At 38.8% G+C, this 25410-nt stretch overlaps 1 protein-coding gene across 1 annotated transcript; it reads left to right on the top strand.

Annotated features, from left to right (window-relative positions):
• Positions 1–3344: 3344 nt before the first annotated feature.
• Positions 3345–24574, top strand: LOC137938186 (E3 ubiquitin-protein ligase UPL3-like). The gene is made up of 17 exons (XM_068783179.1): positions 3345–4532; positions 5175–5285; positions 5394–5510; positions 5630–5800; positions 5915–6076; positions 17258–17506; positions 17620–17741; positions 17827–19255; positions 20598–20693; positions 20982–22574; positions 22658–22888; positions 23021–23125; positions 23294–23374; positions 23460–23528; positions 23615–23743; positions 23952–24074; positions 24180–24574. The coding sequence occupies exons 1-17, from the start codon at positions 3675–3677 to the stop codon at positions 24243–24245; spliced, it is 5712 nt and encodes a 1903-aa protein (XP_068639280.1). The 5' UTR covers positions 3345–3674; the 3' UTR covers positions 24246–24574.
• The last annotated feature ends 836 nt before the right edge of the window (positions 24575–25410 follow it).

Genomic DNA, 25410 nt, shown 5'->3' on the forward strand with positions numbered 1-25410 from the left:
GCGCCTGGCGCCTCAGGAAACCCCATTTCGCCCGCGGGCGCCTGGCGCCTCAGGAAACCCCATTTCGCCCGCGGGCGCCTGGAGTCCTGCCGCACGGGCGCCTGCGCCTGGCGTCCTGAGGAAACCCCATTTCGCCCCGCCTGAAGTCCTGGTTGTGCGCCAGCAACCCCATTTCGCCCCGCTAGGATTCCTGGTTGCGCCCAACCCCATTTCGCCCTGCCAGAAGTGTCTGTTGGCGTGTTGCCTTGTGTCTGAGCTGGCTGTTGGGGTTGTTGTGCACCTTGTTGCTTGGCCATCCGTTTGGCAAGCTCAAGTGTGTCTTCTTTTGCTGAAGTTGATGCCGGGCCGGCCATATGTGTGCGCCCCTCTGGGCCGTGCCATTGCACTTGGCCTTGGCCATTGTTTCTATTGCTGTGCACTTGACTTGCACAGTCTTCCACCTTGGTGTTTGGCCACACCATGGCTTCATCCTCCGTCTCACCGGGGCCAAAACCCTAAACCCTCAACCAAAAAACCTAAAAAGACAAAAAAGATAGAATCGTTAAACCCGACTCTAATCCAATCACCATGCTTATAATCCTATCCCCCCTTCGTTCTCATAAACCCGACTTGAACCTAACTTAAACCCGATCTATCTAGCTACCATCCTCTATGTTATGTACACACAATATTGTATTGTGAAGCCACATCAAGTCAACACATGCTCTTATGCCTAATACCCTATATGTAGCCATCTAGTATATAAAGGTCTAAGTGAATTACCCCAATTTTAACTGATAGGCCACATAGCAAAAATGTTAACAAATACATGCACTCTTATACTTTATTCAAGTGGTTTAGAGGATGTCTACACTAGGAATTGCCTCCAAACCAACCATGATAGAGAAGGAAAATGAAGTTGTTTGTTCTATTGAATCTCATTGGGCAATGTTTTTTAGGCTGAATTAGAGAGGTTGGACTGCCAAAAGTTTTAGGTAGGATGAGTTACTAGAGGGGATGACATGTCTGAAGTAGGTATGCTTGATGTACCTTTGGAAACTCAAATAGGACATGGCAAACATGGAGTCTCAATAACATGACTCATTAAAGTCACATTGTTTTCTTTGAGTTTGGAGCCAAAAGAGATGAGAACAAGGACCATGTTTTCAACAAGAACAACCAAGTCAATGACCAATTAGGTAAGCACTGCAAAAAATTTCCTTAGTTAATTTAATAGTTAAAGCAAACAGTACTAGCCTAGTTTAATTTTCTACAACATCAATTATAACATTAAAGAGAGGAAAATACTGTAATCACATGATCAAGCATTCGTCTCATTATTTACGTCAAATTATTATTTGTTCACTTGCTTGTGAAATGCATATTTATATAAATGACATATATGCACTAAACTACTCGCAACTTTTAGTTCTTGTGACCATACATTTCTTTTTTCTCTACTTGTAATAATGAAACATTAATCAATAAATTATGACATGTTTAGGTAATGGACAAGTGTTATTAGTCGTGATAATTATTCTTTACCAAAGTATAAGAGGTCTCAATTTGCTTCTACCTCAATTGAATATTGGATTTGACTGTCTGCAAAGTTATAAGATATGTCAACGTATTCAACGAGGATTATTTATTTTATCTTCACTTCGTATCAAATTTGAACCGTAATTAGAGGGTTTAGGGTCAACAAAATATCTGCACTACCTAAACCCTCATTAGACGGGGCTTCCCTTTCCTAAATTAGATTTTGATTGTAACAATAACACACATCAATTGAGATTTTTGGGACCTAGTTCCCAAAAAAAGTACACAGTTTTTAAATAAATATTAAGTTTGTATTCATTTTATGTATAAATTATCTAGATATATGAAATATCTATTTGAGTATAATCAATAGTTTACTACGTTTCCTATTTTCAATAAATTTATAAAGTAGTTAATTGCATCAAATAATCAATTTATATAATAATCATGGCTTTAAAGGAACTATATATCTCAAATAATAGTCGAGTCATTTCCTAAAATCAATAAAAGTTAGATAAATTTGCAATCGCCTGAGCTTATAGAGCTAAATACTGGGTCGAGTGGTCAATGTCTTATGTAATGTTATTGAAACTAATCACGAGTTTATTTCATCGTAAAGTTATGTTTGTCATAATAGAAAAGAGGTGGAAAAAGATAAGAAAGAGAAATTGAGGAGAAAGAAAACAAAAAAATAGTGATTATTTTCAATTGTTTGGATGCACATGAAAAATGGAAAAAACAATAGAAGAACCCTAGTTAATTAGCATGTGGAAAATAAAAACTAAAAAAAGAACAATATTTATTTATTTTTAAATTAACTGCATTGATAAAATTTATTATATTAAAACTATTAATTATAAACCACACAATGTGCAATGTAAAATAATTATTATGAACAATAATCAACATTACTACATAAAATAATAAATAGTAACATATTATAAAATACGTTTCTAATACATTCTGTTGGCGTGAGTTGTCTCAGTTTTTTTTAGATGAGGAAATCCTCCGTATAATCAAAATGAAAAAAGTCATATAAGATAGTAGGATGGTAAATAAAGGGTCATCTCATAAAGATGTCATTGATGTAATTAAGTTAAAGTTTCAGGGTTAAAACCCTAAACCCTAACCCCGAAGTTCAGTGGTATTATTATAATATTGTAGTTTTATACATCTATAAATAGAGCTTCAGGGGTAGGATTAAGGATAATCAAATCCATAACTTTTCTTCATATTGTTTTCTCCCAATGGGTTTCTTTCATTTTTTCTCCGTGAGCTAAATTCATGGAGTTCTGAAAATCAACACATTATCTCTATCTCTCTACATATTTAATAATATTAATATATAAATCTATATATAAAAAATAAAACCAATGGTTATAAGTTACAATAGAGTACCTTTTTTTTTTTTCTCTCTCTATATTACACAGGTTATTGGTCATATATTGATAATGTGACACAAGTGACACAAACACACACACATATAAGAGATGTACCACCAAAAAAAACAAAAAACAAAATGGGCAACCAAACTAGCTCTAATTACCAAAACCTTCAGTCTCTCTCCTCCGCTACACATGCATGATGCAAGCAACGAAGCTCAGACGTCTGGACTCTGAGCGAAGAGGAAAAATTGAGGATTGGAGATAAAAGGCACGTAAAAGCATACGCCGAAAATGACGGGTGTGGAAAAGCATCGGCTCTCACCGGCATGAGGGCCTGAAAGAAATCGAGTATATATATAATATATATGCAAATACATATGTACGCACACCCAAAAAATCGAGTAGAATTTGTTTGATTTTCTTGTCGATAGACGACAGGGTATATATAAGCTCTCGCTCCGCTCGTCATCTGTTTCTAAACCAAAATCGCAAACCTTCGCTTCACTGTTTGTTTGCCCCTCGGAACCTGAGTGGGTGGGTTTTTTTTTCTGCGTCTGGCTGCTAACCCTAGAAAGCTTGGGTTGTGGGATTTCTGGGTTTTGTTGTTAACTGTGGGTTTTGGGTATTTTTGGGGTTTTCTTGTTATTTGGTTTGTGTGAGAGGAATTTGGGGATTTGGAGAAAAGATAGGGTTTTAATGTGTGTGGGCATCTGAGATGCCGGAATTCGGCGGATCGGACGCGGCGTGATCGCCCGGAGAGAAGGGTTTTGTATGGAAACACGCAGCCGGAAGCGGGCGGAGGCCTCCTCAGCAGCCCAGTCGTCGTCTTCGCAATCTCCATCCATCTCCACTCGTTCCACCAAGAGGGCCCGCTTGTCTGGTCCTGCCACTGCCGCCACCTCTGTTGCTTCTTCAGTTTTTACTCGCTCGCGTCATAATTCCCGTGCCCAAGACCCGGCTTCTATGGACCCTACTAATAACGAATCATCCTCTCGTGGCCGACGCAGAAACCAGAGTTCCGAGAAGGAGGCCGATAATAATAGCAAAGGTAAAGAGAAAGAACCCGAAATCAGGGTTAGGGATAGGGAAAGGGACAGAGATAGAGATAGGGATTTGGGGCTTAGCATAGATGGTAGTGTTGGTGGGGACGAAGATAATGATAGCGAAGGGGGAGGTGGAATCCTCCACCAGAACTTGACGTCTGCTAGTAGTGCATTACAAGGGCTTCTGCGTAAGCTCGGCGCAGGGCTGGACGACCTACTGCCTTCATCTGCTGTGGCTGCCACATCGTCGTCTCACCAAAATGGTCGGCTTAAAAAGATCCTCTCAGGATTGCGGGCAGATGGGGAGGAGGGCCGCCAGGTGGAAGCGCTCACTCAACTGTGTGAGATGTTATCAATTGGGACTGAAGAATCTCTGAGTACCTTCTCCGTGGATTCGTTTGTTCCCGTCTTAGTTGGGCTACTTAATCACGAGAGTAATGCCGATATAATGCTACTTGCAGCACGGGCTCTCACTCACCTTTGTGATGTTTTGCCTTCATCATGTGCGGCTGTAGTGCACTATGGGGCAGTTTCGTGCTTCTGTGCAAGATTACTAACTATTGAGTATATGGACTTGGCGGAGCAGGTGAAGCTTGCTACTTTAATTCAATAGATATATCCAAGTTAGAACTTGTTGTATTTAAACGACTCTCTTTCAGTTCAATCTTATTATGTCTTGTTTTTTCCCATGATTTTTTCCTATCTCATTACGAAGTTTTCTATTTTTTATTTTTTATTTTTTGGATTTAACTCTAGATGAATGTTGAGTATTGTGTTTAGATTGTTTTTTTGGTTGTACTGGAACAAAATCCTTCATTTATGTCGGATTAGCATGCTGTTTTGCTATACTTTCCACGCTTGCCAATGTCTGTACTCTGTTTCAAGACATGGTGGTGGATTCTCATAGGGTTGTTGGTCCTGCCATGTCGTTTCAGTTGGCTTCATTATGTTGGTTTTAGTGAATCAAAGATAGATGATCTGTCATATATTCTCATTCCAACAATCTTAGATGCCACTACTATCATATGTAAGATGAGGAATTTTTTCTAAAACTCTTTGCAGTCTTAATCTTGTCTCTGAGAGTCAGTAGATATACTAATTTTTTATTTACAGCTTAAGAACCATGCCTTTGTTCGTTTACAGTCATTTTACTTTATTACTTCTTAGAGCATTCTTATCATCTTGGCCATCGCTCATGGAAGAACTGCCTATTCTTCTGCTCATGTAGTCTCTTCAAGCTTTGAAGAAGATTTCTCAAGAACACCCAACTGCCTGTTTGCGTGCTGGTGCTCTTATGGCGGTTTTATCTTATCTTGATTTCTTTTCGACAGGAGTTCAGGTACTTGGTTTTAATTCCTAGACTTGATTGTTTGCTTTTTGATTCAAACACTATATTGGCATGCTAAGAGTCCAATTTGTTTGTGACATATTTAATGCTTTATCTCAGAGAGTTGCATTATCCACTGCTGCAAATATGTGTATGAAACTTCCTTCTGATGCAGCCGATTATGTGTTGGAAGCTGTTCCCTTGCTCACGAACCTTCTGCAGTATCATGACTCGAAGGTGAGGTTTTACCAGCTTGTCTATTTTGCGAGTGCCTTCTTCTTTTCATATTACTAAAGTGGGGCATGTGTGACACTCATATGAATTCTGTTGCCTCTTAAAATCCTCACAATTTACAGGTTTTAGAGCACGCTTCTATTTGCTTGACTCGTATTGCTGAGGCATTTGCATCATCTCCTGAGAAACTGGATGAGCTTTGTAACCATGGTTTGGTTGCTCAAGCAGCCAGCCTTGTTTCTGTTAGTAGTTCAGGAGGTGGACAGGCATCTCTAAGCACCTCAACATACACAGTATGCTTCAAATCAAAATTTCCAAATTGATTGTTGTGATATTATTATGACTTTGCCATTTTATTATATGTTCATTATCTGGTACACTTTATTTGATACTTTTGAGTGGTACAGGGTTTAATTCGTCTTCTTTCAACATGTGCGAGTGGGTCACCTCTTGCGGCTAAAACTCTTCTTCTCCTTGGAATTAGTAGCATCCTCAAAGATATTCTATCTGGTTCTGGTTTAGTTGCCAGCTTATCTGTTTCACCAGCATTAACTAGGCCACCAGAACAGGTACCACATTCTTGTTTGTTCTTTTGCTGTCTATATCTTGTTATGTAGGCTCACTAAAATTCGCACTTATACCACTACATGTAATAGCATAACCTGTGATATGGGTATTTTGTGTATCTCTGTAATGAACTATTTGTTACAGAAGAAAAACCATCCAAGCAAGCGTAATTTTGGCAGGTAACAAGATAATCTGTGAAACGAGCACTTTGTGCCTCTTTTGGTAATTAAGTCTGTGGTTGTGAAAAATTTATGGCAGAAAAACCATCCAAGCAAGCAGGATACAACTTCTCATCGATGGATTGATATGTTTATCATTTTTTTTGTCTGACTAGATTCTTTCAACTTGTATGTATGATAATAAATTTATGGGCGAAGAATTAGCAAATTGATGTCCAGATTTTGGGCCGATGACTTTTTCTTGTCAAGTTTGAGAGATTTTAAAGAGGGGGAAAAGATTGCAACGAGCCTCCCAAAGAGAGAGAGAGGCCCAAGTAGCAGTAAACAGCAATTAAGTAGCTACGAATAAAAAATCTTATACTACCAGAAAAAAAGAAGTGAAGGAATACAAATAAGAAGGAAAACTGAAGCCTAATGGTGCTGAGTAGTCAACTAAGTGAGGGAGGCGCATCCTCCTTGGCAAGCCTGTCCGCATTGCCATCTGTGGGTTGCGGAGTGTGTGACCTGGACATGTTTAAGAGTTTAGCCAGATAAAAAAAATTCCTTGAGCCAAACTTTGGCGATGCCAGGAGGGATTAACCCCTTCTTACACCACTCAATCACCATGAGGAAACCACCTTTGACCATGGGAGAGGAGCTGAAATGATTGGCAGTGATGCGAAGCCCTTGAAGAAGGGCCTTAGTCTCAGCTAGGAGAGAGTCTTTCAAGCCAATTGGGCCAGAGAGAGAGGAGGAGAGGTAAAAAATATCAGCTGCTGACTTTTTGTTTTTTTAGTTAAAACAATGAAATTTGTATGACTAATATATTTATTGCTCTTGGGGAATTGATGTCTATGCTCTGGAATGGTTTTGAGGAAGGTCTTTACAAGCTTCAAAAGGAGTGTCATCTGAAAATATTAGAGATCAACCAATATGTGAAATAGGATGATGGGAGTTACTTGCAGTGGGTCATTCAGTAAACATCTTAATGAGATATTCCTAGGCTATATCAACATCTGAATGCTGTCTTTACTGTTGCCTGAAGTCTGTCTACTTGCAGTTCTTAAACATATTAGCTATTGCCGAAGTTCTGTTGTATGGTTTATCATTTCCTTTGTTGTCATGGTCTGTTATTTGATTTAGAGAACTTCAGATTGAAGCCATGATAGGTGTTTAAGACATCTGTAAAAAGTAAGAAATAGAAAGGTTGAAGAGAGTGAATGAGAAGGAGGAGAACTTGGAGAAGAGAAACTGAGAAAAGAAAAACTGAAAAATTCGTGATTGGACTTTCTCCAGCTTCTATTTACAGATTTATGGTTGAGTAGGTGAGGTCAATTTACAATATTGCCCCTACTTTAAGTGAAAACCCTAATTCTCTATATCTCCTATTCTACATGTCCCCTTTACATGAAATTTGGTTTGTAGACATAGTTTGACATGTAGAATAAGATTACATCAAGAAATATAAATAACGGCAAGGTAGAATGACCAAAATGTTCCTATTCTTGTTTTTCAACACCCCCTTCAAGCTAGAGAGTATGTGTCGAACAATACTAGAAATTCAGGAATTCACGCTTTCCCAGTGCTTTAGTTAGGATATGTCGAGTTGATCACTAGACCGAACATACAAAGGGGGGGTTAGTCCACAATGGACTTGAATTGAAGTGAAGAATTGAATTGAAGTAAAATGAATTGATTCAACTTCAACTCATTTTTGGGTGTTAGTATAGACGAGTTCAAGTGCCTGGAAAACAGATTCCAGTGTTAGTGCCCCCAAATGAAAAATATGATATAAAAAAGAGAATAAGTAACATTTTATAATATACTTAAATAGAACATATACCTAAACATATAATTAACAAAAATAAACGTGGTTACTACACTTATAAGTGATTTAACGTGTAGTATTAGAATATATTAATATCCTAATTAATGAAAAACTATATTATATTACTTAATGATTATAATTTATTATAAATTAAAACAATAATTACGTGTGACTAGAATAAATTATACAAAATTAATAAAAAAAAAAAGAGAATATAATAAATAAACCTAATGGTTTAATTAATTATAACAATTGGATAATTAAACCAATTAATGATTATAGTTTATTATAAATTAATATACTAATTATGTGTGACTACAATAAATTATTTAAAATAAATAAAAAAGTTAAAAATAACATAAGTGAATATAATAAATAAATAAATTATTCTGTAATAACATAAGATATAGTTTAACATTAAACTCTCTATTTTAATAAAAAATAAAAAATACATAACAAATAAATAAATATATTAATTTATCAATAACTTAATATACATTTTAAATATTATTAATTAATAATATATTAACAAAAAATAAAACTAATGGTTTAATTAATTGGATAATTAAACCAATTATGATGATGGTTTAATTTTTCCTAACTTAAGAAAAATTAAACATCGTCTTCGTCTTCCTCTGTGGCGGGCTTGGCAACGGTGACGACTACGGGCGATGGCGGCGGGCAACGGTGATGCTCCGACGGTACGCCGAGAGGGAGAAAATAGGGAGGCCGAGGGGCTCTGGCCTCCCGTGCTCTGCGACGGAGGTCGAGAGAGGGAGGAAGGAAGGACGGAAGGGGGGGGGGGAGCGGAAAGAGAGGGAGGCCGAGGGGCTCTGCGACAGAGGCTCGGCCTCTCGTGCTTTGCGACGGAGGTGGGGGCAGAGGGAGGACGATCGACAGGGGGGGGGGGGGGGGAAGAGAGGGAGGCCGAGGGGCTCTGCGACAGAGGCTCGGCCTCCCGTGCTCTGCGATGGAGGTGGGGGCAGAGGGAGGAAAAAATACTTTGCTGAACAATCGCGGAGGGAGCAGAGATCGTCTGGAGAGGCCGACGAGAGGTAGAGCAGAATAGCGGGGGGAGGGGGGGGGAAGCAACGCGCGTGGAAAGCTGATGATTCGCAAAATAGGTAGGAAACAACTTTCCCCCTTTTTTGCCTGAGCGAATGAAATGGTGTAATCTCACTTCAATTCAAGTCTTTCTATACTAACGCTATTTTTTAATGAACTAAGTAATGCGGGGGGAATTCATTCCACTTCATTGTGGACTAACCCCCCCAAAGTAGTTACTTATTTCCTTAATATTGCATCTCAGATGAAGTGACAGTCTACCTCTATATGTTATGTTCTTTCATGAAATACTGGATTATTTGCAATGAGATTGTGATCTTGTTATCACAATACATAGTCATAGGATCCTGCTGATTGAGGCAAACTCTTGGATCCACATTAGTTCACTACCCGTGTCGGCCATTGCTCTATACTCCGCTTTTGCACTAAACTGAGCAACATCATTCAGTTTTTTACTTTTGCACCTGACTAAATTTCCTCCCAAAAATACACAGTATCCAGTGGTTAATTTCCTGTCAAGCTTGGAGCCTATATAATTAGCATTAGAGAAAGCTTCAATCGTCAAGTGATTATTAGGTTTGAAAAGGAGACCTTTTCCTGGTGCTTCCTTTAGATACCTCAAGATTCTTTGTGCAACCTCTAGGTGAATTTTACGTGGATGCTCCATGAACTGGCTCAGTACACACTACAAATGAAATATCTGGTCTAGTAATTGTAACATAGATGAGTTTGCCCATTAGCCTTTGATACACTGTTTTATCTTTTAGTTTTGGACTTTGATCATCTTGAAGATGAAGTCCTACGTCCATAGGTGTATCCGCAGGTTTAGCCTCCAAAAAACCATATTCTTGAAGCATATATGTAACATATTTCCTCTGAGTCAGTGTTGTTCCTTCTTTGCTTCTCGCTACCTCAATACCTAGAAAATATTTCAACTGACCCAGATCATTAGTCTGAAAGTAATTCACCAACTGGGATTTAACTGTTTCAATACTTGATTTGTCACTCCCAGATAAAATGATATCATCTACATATATCGGTAAGATAATAATTCCAGATGATCGTTAATAATGAGTGATCACAATGGCTTTTACGAAATCCCATATATATAACCACTAGGCTAAAATTTTCAAACCAAGCTCATGAACTCTGTTTTAAGCCATAAAGAACCTTCTTTAGTCGACATACCTTATGTGTCTCCCCCTGAGCAACATACCCTAGAGGTTGCTCCATATAGACTTCTTCCTCAAGGTCACCATATAAGAAGACATTTTTAATATCCAACTAGGATAGAGACCATGTATGATGGACTACAACAGAAATAAGTATACTAACTGAGGACATGCGAGCAACTAGGGAAAAAGTCTAAAAAACATCCACCCCAAATGTTTGTGTATATCATTTTGCAACAAGACGAGCCTTGTACCGTTTAATTGATCTATCTAAGTTATATTTAATAGTATAGACCCATCGACATCCGGTTACAACAACACTTGGAGGTAAGTCACACAACTCCCAAGTCCTATATGTTAATGCTTCCATGTCTACATCCATGGCATTCTTCCAATGAGGTTGCAACACGATCTCCTGCACTGAAGACGGAATACTGCAAGTGGAGATGGACAAAACAAACTTACGATAGTTATCAGACAAGGAATCAAAGGAGACAAAATGAGATAAAGGATGGTGGGTACCTTTACGAACACCTTTTCGAAGGGTAATAGGAAGGTGCATATCACTTACCTTAAGACCAGGAGACGATGAAGAGTTATGGTCAGATGTGAGGAGGGGGTCGGGATCAGAATGAGAAGGTTGTTGTTGGCATTGATATACCTGTAGTGGTTTTTTAGTAGGAGCATCTCATGAACCTGGAGCACATTCATCAACTGGAAGAGGAATATCTGGTGTAGGTATAGAGGGTTCAGGTGAAAGACCGTGGGGACAACTTATCCTTTGAGTGATAAAAAATATGTGCAAAACAAACAACCCAAAGACCTGAGGGGTCACTGGAAACAAAGATGTAATAGGTAAAACAATTTGAATAAGGATCTTGCCATCAAGAACAAAAGACAACATTCTATTTATCAAAAAACATGTAGTAAGAACAACATCACCCCAATAAATCTTAAGTACATTCATGTGAATCAGCTTAGTACGAGCTACTTCAAGTAAATGACGATTTTTACGGTCAACAACTCCATTTTTTTGCGGAGTTCTCTACCCGAATCTCTCTAAATTCAACTCTTAATTTATTTCTCCATCAAGAGAAGGTTTGTTGGAAACAACGTGCCAGATTTAAATGGCTAAAGGAGGGATATGCCAACACAAAATTTTTTCATGCAGTAACTTCGGCTAAGCGGAGGTCCAACCATATTACCTCATTATGCATTAATAATGAGGTAACATCGTGTAGGACTTCGATCACTAATGTATTGCCCAAGTTTTTCACAGATTTATATTCGGAGGAATGTTATTATCGACCGAAACTTCAGAATATCAGGTTCTCTCGTCTATCTCCAGCAGCTGCCTCTTTTCTGGAGTTGCCGTTTTCATTGGGAGAGGTCGAACGTGCTGTTTTAGGCATGGAGGGTGATAGGGCACCAGGCCCTGATGGCTTCAATGGGGATTTCTTAAAAAGTTTTTGGCCTCGTCTCAAGGGGGATATCACAACCATGGTTAATGGATTTTTCAGCAATGGGATCACGTTTCATAGTATTGGTGCTTCTTTTATTGCATAGGTCCCGAAGAAGCAAAGTGTGGAGAAACCAGAGGATTTCAGGCCTATCAGTCTCATCTCTAGTGCTTATAAGATAATAGCCAGAATCTTGGCGCACCGTCTCAAAGCTTTCCTTCCATCAGTTATTCACAAAGGGCAAGAGGCTCTTTTGAAGGGAAGGGAGATTCTGGACTCTACTATGGCTGCTCACGAACTTATTGATCATTTTCAGCGCAATAAGGATCCTAGAATTGCCCTAAAGTTAGATCTTGAAAAGGCTTTTGACTGAGTAAATTGGATCTTGTTAGATGAGATCATGGAAAAGATGGGTTTTGGCAACAGGTGGAGATTCTGGATAAGAAGTTGTGTGGGCTCGGCTTCATACTCGCTCCTCATCAATGGCTCCGTATGTGGTTATTTCATAGGGACTAGAGGTATTAGGCAGGGAGATCCCCTCTCCCCGCTTTTATTCAATATGATTGGTGAATTTCTATTTGCTATGTTCTACTCGGCAGGTAATCTTGGGTGGCTCCCCCCTACAAGCTCCAGTTCAGCTTATAATATTCCCATTCTCCAGTATGCCGATGATACCATAATTTTGGGAGTCGGCACCACTGATTGTGCACCAAAGATTAAAGCTGTGTTGGGGCCTTTTGAGGTAGCCTCAGGTCAAAAAGTAAATTGGGGAAAGACTTCCTTAATGGGCTTCAATGTTAACCCTGAGCTTCTTAGTGAGATGGCAAGTATATTCGGATGCACAATAAGTCACTTACCTGGAACATATCTTGGTTTACCACTTTTCAATGGTTGTATATGCAAGAGGCTTTGGAATCTGGTGGTGGAAAAAATGGAATCACGCCTTGCATCATGGAAGGGACGTTTTCTTAGTAAAGCGGGGAGGCTCATCCTTCTCAAGTCCTGCATAGCAGGTATCCCCAATTATGCCCTATCTTTCATGTCTTGCCCTGTTGCAATTTGTAAGATTATGGATAGGCTGAAAAGACGATTCCTATGGATGGGATCGAATGATGCTTTCAAGTACCATCTGGTTTGCTGGGATGAAGTATGCATGCCAAAGAATATGGGTGGCCTGGGAATCCAGAAAACTAGAGATATGAATCAAGCTTTGTTGCTGAAATAGCTATGGAAGTTTAATACTCACTCCTCAAATCTTTGGAAGGAAATGGTTCTCACAAAGGTGGATGGGGATCCTCATTGGTGGATGTCTGGTGGGAATCGTAGAGGCCTCTCCCCAATAGTGAGGCTCTGGAGGCTAGTCGATTGATGGACCTTGTTGCTTCGTTTAAAATTCATCCTTTGGAGGCTGATAAGCTCATTTGGTGGCCAGACAAAAAGGGTTCCTTCACGTTCTCATCAGCATATGGCTTTTTAAACAAACGGTAACTCGGCTTGGAGGTTGAATGAAATCAAATTTGTATAGCATTTATGTGCCCCTTCAAAGGTAAATGTCTTCATGTGGAGTGCCTGTTAAGGTAAAATTCTCTCGGCAGTCGTATTGAGAAGAAGATGTCACCTCTCAGTGGATCCTTTATGTCCATTCTTCAACTCTGAAAATGAAACTACTAGCCATATTCTTCTCCATTGCAGCTTTTCTTGGAAGGTGTGGAACAACATTCTTGGAAAGTTTGGTTTTCAGTTTTGCATGGCTACTGATCTGCTTTCGTTCAGTAAATCTCTCATGGGTAGATGATGCTATCTGCATGTACTAGTTTTATCCCGTGGGGTCTTTGGAATGAGCGAAATAGAAGACGTTTTGATGCAAAAAGTGAATCTTTAAACTGAGTTGCGGACAGAGTGGTTGGGCAAATATCAACTTGGCTATTAACCAAGAAGGCTTTCTCTCCTTATATGGGTTCCTCCATTCGTGAAAATTGGTGAAACTTGGCATTGATACACATTGGGAAAAAGCCTCCGGTCATGAGCGAATGGTCTCCTCCTGATCCTGGTTTCCTAAAGTTAAATTTTGATGGTTCGTCTCTTGGCAACCCTGGTATTTCTGGTTTCAGAGGAGTTATTTCAAACCATTCCGGTAATGAGCTCTTCACTTATGCCAAACCCCTTGGTATATCAGACTCAACGTCTGCTGAATTGCATGGTCTCCTCTCCGGTCTTCGTATCTTCAGAGATAAATGTAGGGGGCCCCTCCATGTTGAAGGGGACTCCAAAGTGGTGATAGGTTGGTGTGAGAACGCATCTTCTCCTCCGTGGAGGCATTGGGATACTTTTAAAAGAAAATTTAGATATTACCTCAATTGTTCCTTGTATTTGGTCTCACATTCCGAGATCTGCTAATTCGGCGGCTGATGTGTTTGCCAGGCAGGGAGCCACCCTACAATCACTGGTTGTAAGGGACGTGCTCCCACAAATTTTGTAATTCTCTTCCGTTTTATTAATACATCTTCTTCTTCTTAAAAAAAAAAAACACATAAGAAGTCTGATGAATGATTCCTTGTGATTGATAGAAAGAGCCAAATTTACGATTTATAAACTCAAGACCATTGTTTGTACGAAATATATGGATAGAAGTTGCAAACTGATTCTTTATTTCATAAAAAAATAGCTGAAAGACATCAAAAACTTCAGATTTTTCTTGCATGAGAAAAATTCAAGTACATCTACTGAAATCATCAATAAAAAAAATAAAATACCTATGACCAAACTGACTAGTCATAGGATAAGGACCCCAAACATTTGAGTGGACAAACTCTAAAGGTTTACTAGTTTTATGAGATGAAACAGGAAATGAGCTCCGGTGATGCTTGCCTAGTTGACATGACTCGTATTGGAAAGTAATAGTAGAAGGAAGATCTAGAACTACTTGAATCAGTTTTATTGTAGATGGATGACCAAGTCTGAGATGGCACTGAAGAGGGGAATCAGTTGTGTGTAGGGCATGTAAAGTACTGTCTGGATTATGGCTGTCCAAATAATATAGTCCTCTCTCATGAGCGGAACTCATCTTGCTCGTCACTGGATCCTTAAACACACAATGAGTAGTGTAAAACGTGAGAGAACAATTCATAGACTTAGCCACCTGGCCTACAAACAATAAATTTAAAGGAAATTTTTGAACTAACAGTGCAGATTGAGGTGAAAGAAAGGTGCAGGGGTAACATGTCCCACTGTCTATATTGGTGAAGCTTACCCATCAACAAGATTAACACGTTTAACGAGAACATACTCTTTTAAATCAGAAAAGTGAGGACATACCTGACATGTGTTTTGTAACACCGGAGTCGAGAACCCAAGATGGGGAATAAGACACTGAGAGTGCAGACATACCTGCAGTAGGAGTTGTATGTGCCAAAGATGCAGAGGGAATAGATAGCTGTGCTATATGCTAGGAAATTTGTTGCTGCAGCTGTGAGATCTGGTGTTGTTGTTGGATCAATTTCTGTAATTCATCTGGAGCTCCATGTGGGATTGTAGTTTCAGACCCTGGTGTTGTACCTTCGTGTGTACTAGCATTTGCCCACACATGTTTCCCAAATTTTCCCCAACATCTATTTGAGTAATGATTGACATTTAAAAAAGAAAAGTAATGATTGGTGCATTCATAATGAACACACTTGCACTCAAATTTACCATCTCCTCAGCCTCGTCCTCTATCAGAATTATCTCTACCTCATGCCTCTACCAGCCCTTGTACGTCTCTTGGATGTGTCAATAGAATTAGATGTAATATCAAGGGCAGTAGCTTCACCTGCAGTAGCTTCACCTGCTTTAGTATCTTTTCCAGCTCTAGGCACAACAATCTTTTCAGCTCTCTGTACCCTATTAAAGGTAGTAGAGAGGTTAGGTATTTCATTTGAAGCCAAAATTTGTGCCTTTTTGCTGTCAAATTCAGCACCCAATCCATCTAGAAATTTCGTCACAAGGAGTTGACTTTGTTGTTTTTTAAGTTCCTTTTCATCCGTAGTAAAAGGATGAAAGACATTAATTTCCTGCCAGATAATCATAAAAGAACTATAGTAGTCTGTCACAGTTCTGTTACCCTTTCCAAGCCAAAAAATTATGAACCATGGAAAGATGGCTCTCTTGTCCATAAAGAGCTTCCAAGGACAACCACATAGCCTTGGCAGTTTCAAAATTCATAACTTGGCTCCTAATATTAGATTCTATGCTGTTGACAAGTCAAGTCATCACTTGACTGTCTTCATCTTCCCAATCATCATCCTGAGGAATAGGAGGGTCATCTCTAATAAATTTCAGCATTTTTCTGCCCTTCGAGTACATTCTAATAGATCTGGACCAAATAAGGTAGTTATTACCATTCAACCTATCATAGGTGATAGTGATAATATCTTTACTATCAGGATTATATGACCCCTTTGCTGGAGTGTAAACATCACAAGAGTTAGCGATATCAGATATAGAAGATCAAATAAACCCTTCAAAAAATTCCAAATCAACCAGTTCAAGTGGGCCCTATCAAGTAAAAAAACTACAACCCTACCTCGTAAAAAAACCATAATTAGGGCAGTTATAAGATGTACACAGATCAAACAGTCCAGAAACTCCAACAAGGGGATTAAATTCAGAAGAAAAAGTGCATTGGAACATCCACTAGGGCTGATGTCAGCAAGTGCATAGATGATGTCAGCAGTTATAGTTATGAAATTTTGGTGCACTCCAGATCAACATGACAGTTTAGAACATCAGAATATGTTTTTAGAACAGTAGCACCAGTAACCCTAGGGTTATGGTAGAGAAAAAAAGAGAAAAGATTGGATTTTTACTAACCAATAACCAAAAACGTGGAAAAGATCTTCCTTTATGTAGATTTCTGCTTCAAAGAGGAGAAAAAACTCACAAAGATTATTCATAGATGCGATCTAATGCTCTGTTGCCATGTAAAAAGTAAGAAGAAGAAAGGTTGAAGTGAAAGGATGAGAAGGAGAGAGCTTGTAGAAGAGAAATTGAGAAAATAAAAACTGAAAAAGTTCGTGGCTAGACTTCCTCCAGCTTCTATTTTTAGATTTAGGGTTGAGTAGGTGAGGTCAATGTACAACATTGCCCCTACTTTAAGTGAAAACCCTAATTATCTATATCTCCTATTCTACATCCATAGACTTAGTTTGACATGTAGAATAAGATTACATAAAAAAATATAAATAATGACAAGGTAAAATGACCAAAATGCCTCTGTTCTTGGTTTTCAACAACATCATTAGGAATATGTGTTTTTAATGAGTCGACCTAATGCTTTTCTTTTGTTTTCTTTTAACTGCTTAGCTCTGTTGTCTGTTATTTCAAAAAACAGCTTAGCTCTGCTTTAGCTTCTTCTTTTCCTGCTTCATTCTTATTTATCCAGAAAAAAATGTCCATTTTTGCCTATTACATTTTGATTTTTAGATGTTTTGCAAGCTGCCTAACTCTTATTATCTGTGACCAGATTTTTGAGATAGTGAACCTTGCCGATGAGCTTCTCCCTCCACTGCCTCAGGGAACTATCTCTCTCCCAACATCTTCTTATCTTCTAATCGGAGGATCATTGACCATGAAGAAGTCTTCTAGCAGCTCATCTAAGCAAGAGGACACAAGTGGAGCTATACCTGAAATTTCGGCACGTGAGAAATTGCTGCTTGATCAACCTGAACTTCTGCAGCAGTTTGGACTGGATCTCCTACCAGTTCTAAAACAGGTTTGGGTTTCTCTTTTGGTTGTCTGAGAGCTACTACCTCAAAACCAGTGGGCTTGTCTATGCTTGCAATGTTCTTTTTTCATGCAGTGATGCTTTTTATCTGACTGATACAGATATACGGCTCCAGTGTGAATGGTCCAGTTCGCCATAAATGTCTCTCTGTAATTGGCAAGTTAATGTATTTTAGTACAGCTGATATGATTCAATCTCTGCTTAGTGCAACAAATATATCAAGGTATGCATGTGTTACATTTCTATAATTTAGTTCTAAAAGTTCAATCTCAAATGCTTAAGCTTTTGATTTTGGTTCTGATGTGTAGCTTTCTGGCGGGAGTTTTAGCATGGAAGGATCCTCAAGTCCTCGTTCCTGCCCTCCAGATAGCAGAGATACTGATGGAAAAGCTTCCGAGTACATCCTCCAAAATGTTTGTGAGAGAAGGAGTTGTTCATGCAGTAGACATGCTTATTTTGTCAGATTCTTCTCCTCAAGTATCATCTGCAGATAATGATTCTTTACAAGGGAACTCTTCACGTTCTCGACGTTATCGACGTAGACATGGGGGCTCAAATATGGAGGGTGGGCCCCAAGAAGAACCAGAAAGTTCTATTCCTGGAACCATCAGTTCTTCCCTAGGTTCTCTAGAAGTTCCATCTGTTAATTCTAGTCTTCGTGTAGCAGTTAGTGCTCATGCCAAAGCTTTCAAAGACAAGTATTTTCCTACTGATCTGGGAGCTCCTGAAGTTGGCGTGACAGATGATCTTTTACATTTGAAGAATCTGTGTGCAAAACTAAGTCCAAGTGCAGATGATTCAAAGGGCAAAGGGAAAGGTAAGTCTAAAGCTTCTGGTCCCCGTATAGCTGATGTATTAGCAGGCAATGAGGACCACTTGGTTGGAGTCATTTCTGAGATGCTGTCAGAATTAAGCAAAGGCGATGGAGTGTCTACATTTGAGTTCATTGGTAGTGGAGTAGTTTTAGCTTTGCTAAATTATTTTTCTTGTGGAACCTTTTCCAAGGACAAAGTTTCAGAGGCAAACCTACCTAAACTTCGCCAGCAGGCACTTAAAAGGTTCAAGGTGTTTGTGTCAGTTGCCTTACCTGCTGGAGTTTATGAAGGCAATGATGGAGCTCCCATGAGTATCTTAGTTCAGAAGCTTCAAAATGCTTTATCATCTTTGGAGAGATTCCCTGTTGTACTTAGTCATTCTGCTAGATCATCTAGTGGAACCGCACGCCTTTCTTCAGGTCTTAGTGCACTGGCACAACCATTCAAGTTGCGTCTTTGTAGAGCTCAAGGCGAAAAAAATGTTCGTGATTATTCTTCGAATGTTGTGCTTATTGATCCTTTAGCAAGTCTAGCAGCTGTTGAAGAGTTTCTGTGGCCAAGAATTCAAAGAGGAGAGTCTGGGCAGAAACCTTTATCTTCTCAGGGAAATTCTGAGGCCGGGACCACAATTGGTGGAGCTGGAGCATCCTCACCATCTACATCTACTCCGGCACCTTGTAGTCGTCGTCATTCAACTAGGTCTCGGTCATCAGTAGCTATAGGAAGCGGCAGCAGTGGTGGTGGTGCTAAGAAAGATTCTAATGAGGCACTCACTTCTTCATCTAAAGGTAAAGGAAAAGCTGTTTTTAAATCTGTCTCTGATGAGGGGAGAGGGCCTCAGACAAGAAATACAACACGTAGAAGAGCTGTATCCGAGAAAGATGTGCCAATGAAGCCTGTTCACGGTGACTCGAGCTCTGAGGTATGTCACTTGCATAACTGTTCTTAACCAAGGATTGATTTCTATTTGACAACCATCGGACCTGCCTTCTTATTATCTAAAATTGGAAGACATGGATACTTTTACATGTGACATGATTTTATTTAGAATTTGAAGCTAGTATTTCCCTGCCTAACCAAATTAAGGCTAGTTTATAGCCCAGTGTGCCAGTGGCAAGAGCAGGAGGAAGTGTTTTCTCCCATAAAGGTGGAAATCAAATTTAATCAGATGTTATATGAGGTTCATGTATCTTTAAAGAAGCAGGAGATTCTTTATATGTGCTTAATTACGAAGCTGTCAAGTAATAGACTGTACAGCTTATGTAACTCTCATTTCGACTTCTAGTTTTCTTTTGCTTCTGTGAGGGTTCACTTGTTTCCATGGTTGAAAATCACTTTAACTTCCCAGCTTATGGAATTTATTTGGTGAAATTTGTGAGCGCTAATTCTTCTTTTGTTTAAGATTACACATTCACTTCCACTGTGAGTGGCTTTTGTTGTTTAAGACTTATAATTTTATTTGGTTATGCTGTTGTCAGGCAGTCATTTTGATTGCATCTTGTTTACTTGTCTGCATTGAAATTTATGTTAATTTAATTTTCAAAATAAAAATTATGCCACATCATGATCTGACCTTAGAGAATTTCATGGCTCCAGAAATTTTAACTGGTATCTGAGGATCTTGGTGGAATTTTGAGAGATGATTTGGACTGGCTTGCCTTGTTTTTCTTGGGGCTTATGGGGTTATGACTATGCTTAAGCAAAGAACTGAAAAAAATTTTAGTTGCTCGATGGTTGTAGTCTTTGAGGTGAATACTATGATTGTATGTATATGGGAAGAGGTCTCTGTGGGTGTTGCCCAATGTTATAGAGGAAGTGCTCAATCCATGCACTGTTCAATCCTGTGTGTAAGAAACGGATTTTCAAGGCCCTTGATTAAAGATGTGTTTTCCTATGTGCACTTTTATTTGTTGTCCTGCCTTTCGTCCGTGAAGCTGTGGTGCTTCTATACAAAGTAACCATTTTATTATTAATGATCCAAAAATAACATTTCAGTTCTTATGAGTTAGATAACCTGGGATGGCTTGGGAAATTTTGAAGTTCTTTAAAGTTTTACCCAGTTAGTGGCTTCAGATTGTTGTATATTTGGCTTGATCTTAATTTTATGTAATCAATATAAGCTTATGCAATTTCCAGAATGATATTCATTTATTTCTGTGTCCAACAGATAGGATCCTTCCATTGCCACACATCTTTCTTTTCCTTTGCTGTATTGATTTCTTTTGTTCACTGATATTACCAATCGCTGGGTTTGTTTTATTCAGGATGAAGAAATGGACATTTCTCCTGTTGAGATTGATGATGCATTGGTGATCGAGGAGGATGACATCTCAGAGGATGAAGATGATGATCATGATGAGGTCTACTTGCTACCTAATTGTTTTTTCTTTTACATCTGTTACTAGTTCTTTTTTACATCTGTTACTAGTTCTTTCTTAAAGTTTTGTACCGTATCTGAGGAAATTGAAGTTAATTTACATTTTGGCTTTTCCTACTGTCAATGCCTAGAAATTGATCTCCTACTTTTTTTTTCTTTTGATACCTCTACACAACTGGGAATTACTTTGTGAAATAGAAGCTTATGTTTGACATGTGAACAAGAACTATCTGTCTTTAGCTGATGTTTATTGGTTTTTCTATTTTTATAGGTGCTAGGTGATGATTCACTTCCTGTTTGCACACCAGAGAAAGTGCATGATGTGAAGCTAGGCGATGCCATTGATGATGGTACACCAGCTTCAGCAACAACTGATCATCAGACCAACCAATCTCCTGCTTCTGGTGCCAGAGTTGCCTCAGTTAGAGGCACAGAATCCGCTGAGTTCAGGACCGGAATGTCGTTTGGTTCAAAGGGTGCTATGTCATTTGCTGCTGCTGCCATGGCTGGACTTGCATCTACAAATAACAGGGGCATTCGTGGTGGCAGGGATAGGCGGGGGCTTTTGGTTGGCTCCTCAAATGATCCACCTAAATTAATTTTTTCATCAGGTGGGAGACAACTTAACAGGCACCTAACCATATATCAGGCTATTCAACGCCAACTTGTACTAGATGAGGATGAAGACGAGAGGTATACGGGGTCTGATTTTCTATCCGGTGATGGTAGTCGGCTCTGGAGTGATATTTACACTATTACATATCAGAAGGCAGATACTCAACTTGACCGAGCCCCATCTGGGGTTCCCACTTCTGTTCCAAAGTCTGCCAAAGCTGGCTCTACTTCCAATTCCATCTCTGATACTTCATGGCAGCAGTCATCTCTTTTAGATAGCATCTTGCAAGGCGAGCTCCCTTGTGATTTAGAAAAATCCAACCCTACCTATAACATCCTGGCCTTGCTGCGTGTTTTGGAGGGTCTGAATCAGCTTGCATCTCGCTTAAGAGTTCAGGCAGTGTCTGATGATTTTGCGGAAGGGAAAATCTCTACTCTTGATGATCTTGGTGCAATAGGTGTTAAGGTTCCTCAGGAAGAATTCATCAATGGCAAACTAACTCCCAAGTTGGCTCGGCAAATCCAAGATGCTCTTGCTTTGTGCAGTGGGAGCCTTCCTTCTTGGTGTTATCAGTTAACCAAAGCATGTCCTTTCATCTTCCCTTTTGAGACTCGGAGACAGTATTTCTATTCAACTGCTTTTGGGTTGTCCCGTGCTTTGCATAGGCTTCAGCAGCAACAGGGATCGGATAATCCCAGTTCAACCAGGGACAGAGAGGTTAGACTTGGAAGACTTGACAGACAAAAAGTTCGTGTTTCCAGAAACCGAATCTTGGATTCGGCTGTGAAAGTTATGGAGATGTATTCAAGCCAGAAAGCCGTACTTGAAGTGGAATACTTTGGTGAGGTTGGCACAGGTTTGGGTCCTACACTGGAGTTCTACACTCTTTTGAGTCATGACTTGCAGAAAGTGAGTTTGGGAATGTGGAGATCCGGTTATAGACCAGACAAATCTGACATGGAAATTGACCAGAATGAGCAGGACAGAAGTGTTGGTGATAACTCCGATGCAAAGAAGCAACAGTCCACTGATTCTGCTGTGTCTGAGGGCAGTGATCTTGTTCAAGCTCCTCTTGGTTTGTTTCCTCGCCCTTGGCCTCCTAATGCAGATGTTTCTGAGGGCAGTCAGTTTTATAAGGTTATAGAGTATTTTCGGCTTGTTGGACGAGTTATGGCCAAAGCTCTTCAAGATGGACGCCTTCTGGATCTTCCTCTTTCTACTGCGTTTTATAAACTTGTGCTCGGTCAAGTAAGCTTGTTGAGGCTCTTTATTTAATATTATTATTGTGTTAAAATTTTTGCTTTGTTAGTTAATAATCTGTCTTTCTCTAGGAGATTGATTTACATGATATTCTCTCCTTTGATGCGGAGTTTGGCAAGATTTTGCAAGAATTGCAAATTCTTGTTGGCCGGAAACAGTACTTGGAGTCAGTGGGTGGTAATGATGAAAGGGCAATTGCTGATTTACGTTTTCGTGGAGCTCCTATTGAAGACCTCTGTCTGGATTTTACTCTCCCTGGGTATCCAGATTATGTTTTAAAACCAGGAGCTGAAAATACACTGGTATTTACTTGTTTAACTTAATTGTTTTTACTTCACATGATTTATTGTTCACTACCTGCTGCTTCTTTTTTGGCATTTGCTGTTAGCATCCTATTTGTACAGATTACTATGGTTTTTACTTTTTTGGTACAGGTGGATATCCAAAATTTGGGCGAGTACATTTCTTTGGTAGTTGATGTAACTGTCAGAACAGGGATTATGCAGCAAATTGAAGCATTTAGAGCTGGTTTTAATCAGGTAACCAAGTTTGATATGACAATTCTCTTTTGTAAGGCTTGAAACAGTTGCATTGTTTATTTTGGGGTTCATTATTATCTTCAAAGGATAAACCTATTAAGTTAGATATTTGCGAGGTCATTACTTTGGTTTTGCTCTAGGCTTTCTTGACAAAACTTATTATTTTAGGTATTTGACATCACATCTCTGCAAATATTCTCTCCACACGAACTGGATTACTTACTTTGTGGCCGTAGAGAGCTGTGGGAGGTATTTTCCTGGTTTTAAGTTGAAAGTTGACTGTGGTATCATATATATTGCCTGCTAAGAACTCCACTATGTTGACTTCTGGCAGGCTGAGTCACTTGTTGATCATATTAAATTTGATCATGGATATACTGCTAAGAGTCCTGCAATTGTCAATGTAAGGATCTTTCAAAGTCTTATATATGCTTTCATCTATCTCATCATGTCTGAAAGCTAATTTACCTTTTTCTTCATGTGCTAAAGTTGCTTGAGATCATGGGAGAATTCACACCAGAGCAGCAGCGGGCTTTATGCCAATTTGTTACCGGAGCCCCAAGGCTTCCCATTGGCGGTTTGGCTGTGCTAAAGCCAAAGCTTACAGTTGTGAGAAAGGTATTTTTGTACAAGCTACTAATCTATAACTCAAATGAGTTAAATTCCTGCATTCCTCGTTTCCCGAAGAAAGTGCTGGTTAAGACAATAAAGAAAATCATAGCACTTCACTAGGACCAATAGGTAAAGGGGGAAACTAAAAGCAACTCAAGTCATGACGGGAAACAAGTCTACTGGTTTGGTTAGCTAATTTGTTGTCAAAATGCAGCATTCGTCTAGTACGAACAATATCGCAGCAAATGGTAGCGGAGCTTCGGAATCTGCAGATGCTGATCTTCCCAGTGTCATGACGTGTGCTAATTACCTCAAATTGCCTCCATATTCAACCAAGGTATGGTTTTAAAAAATCTATTTTATGGAAAATATGGACTAAAAATGGTTTGAATTACGCTGTTGGTTTTAGCTAATACATGATTTGGATCCCATCATTGTTCAGGAAATTATGTACAAGAAACTACTATATGCTATCAGTGAAGGTCAGGGATCGTTTGACTTATCATAGGAGTCATCGAGACTAACCAGTTTGAGTGTACATTGGCCTACTCTAGCAGAACGACAGCCATGTAAGTTTCAGTCCATTCTGCTTCATGAAACAGGAACTGTGTGGAGTGCCTAAAAACGGAGGGAGGGGGCATCGAGGTCAGTTTCTGTTTCTTTCGTAGTTTTGTTGGGGGAAGAGGGGGTTCTTCTGCTTCTTTATATCTTGTAAATTCTCATTCATCTCGCACTGGAGCGCACCAGCGCCCATAATTTTCTTTTTTGGGTTCAATTTTCTCTATTCATCAATAATGTTTGTTTGCCCACTGCCAATATTTGAGTATACAAGATGTAGTCTGATTCGTTGAGCTTGATCGATGAAGAAGAAAGAATCTTGAGTAGAAAGAGAAGCAGCTTTTGATTCGCAATGCCTGTAAATAAAGGGTAATCGTTTTCTTTTAGAAGTGAATTCAGTGAGGCTCTTGTAGTATACTTTGTAACTAGGGGCACTAAGGAGGCCATAATTTATTATGGCCAGATTCAAAAATTACAAAACAAGTTTAGACAATAATCGGAGTAAAAAAAATTAATATTAGTGTATTTTAATTTATTTTTAAAATTCAATTTTGAACCTCCCCTATCATTATATTTTTAAAAAATGTATGTATAATTTTATATATAATTTATTCAAAGCCACCCCTATGTGTGTGATCATAAACAAGGAAAAAAAAAAACTCTTTGTCCCTTCTTTGTGGTTTTTAAAGAAATTGAAAAAATATTTTAGTAGAAATACGTTTCTAGAAATTATTAGTGGTTTTTTCAATAAATGTTGAAAAAATATTTTTAGTAGAAATATAGGGCCTATTAGTGCCTCATGTTTTTTTAAAATATTTTTCTAATTATAAATTTTTTTTAAAAAATCATATAATTTTCTAAGTAAGATTTTTTTGCCAAGATGGGTTAGAAAACCATATAGAAAATTTTTGAATAAGTATTTGATAATTGATGATATAATACTTTGAGCATGAGGCAATTGTAATTTTGTGTTTGACATTTTATGTGATTAAAAATTTATCGATAAGTATAATAATATATTAGATTAATTAATAATTTTTATTTATTTCCTTAGAAAAGGCAATAAGAGGTCCATTTAACTTTCCTAAGAAAAATTTAAAATATTTCTTGTAATT

The sequence above is a fragment of the Aristolochia californica genome, unplaced genomic scaffold (assembly GCF_029961685.1).
Source record: "Aristolochia californica isolate CCGP_79_NKW_82.1479 unplaced genomic scaffold, dmAriCali1.0.hap1 SCAF_8, whole genome shotgun sequence".
Lineage (NCBI taxonomy): Eukaryota > Viridiplantae > Streptophyta > Magnoliopsida > Piperales > Aristolochiaceae > Aristolochia > Aristolochia californica.

Bases quoted from the DNA above. Each gene is read 5' to 3' on its own strand.
- LOC137938186 (XM_068783179.1), top strand. From the start codon at position 3,675: ATGGAAACACGCAGCCGGAAGCGGGCGGAGGCCTCCTCAGCAGCCCAG. The intron at 22,575-22,657 runs GTAAGCTTGTTG...GTCTTTCTCTAG, and splicing joins ATAAACTTGTGCTCGGTCAA to GAGATTGATTTACATGATAT. The intron at 23,126-23,293 runs GTAACCAAGTTT...TTATTATTTTAG, and splicing joins TTAGAGCTGGTTTTAATCAG to GTATTTGACATCACATCTCT.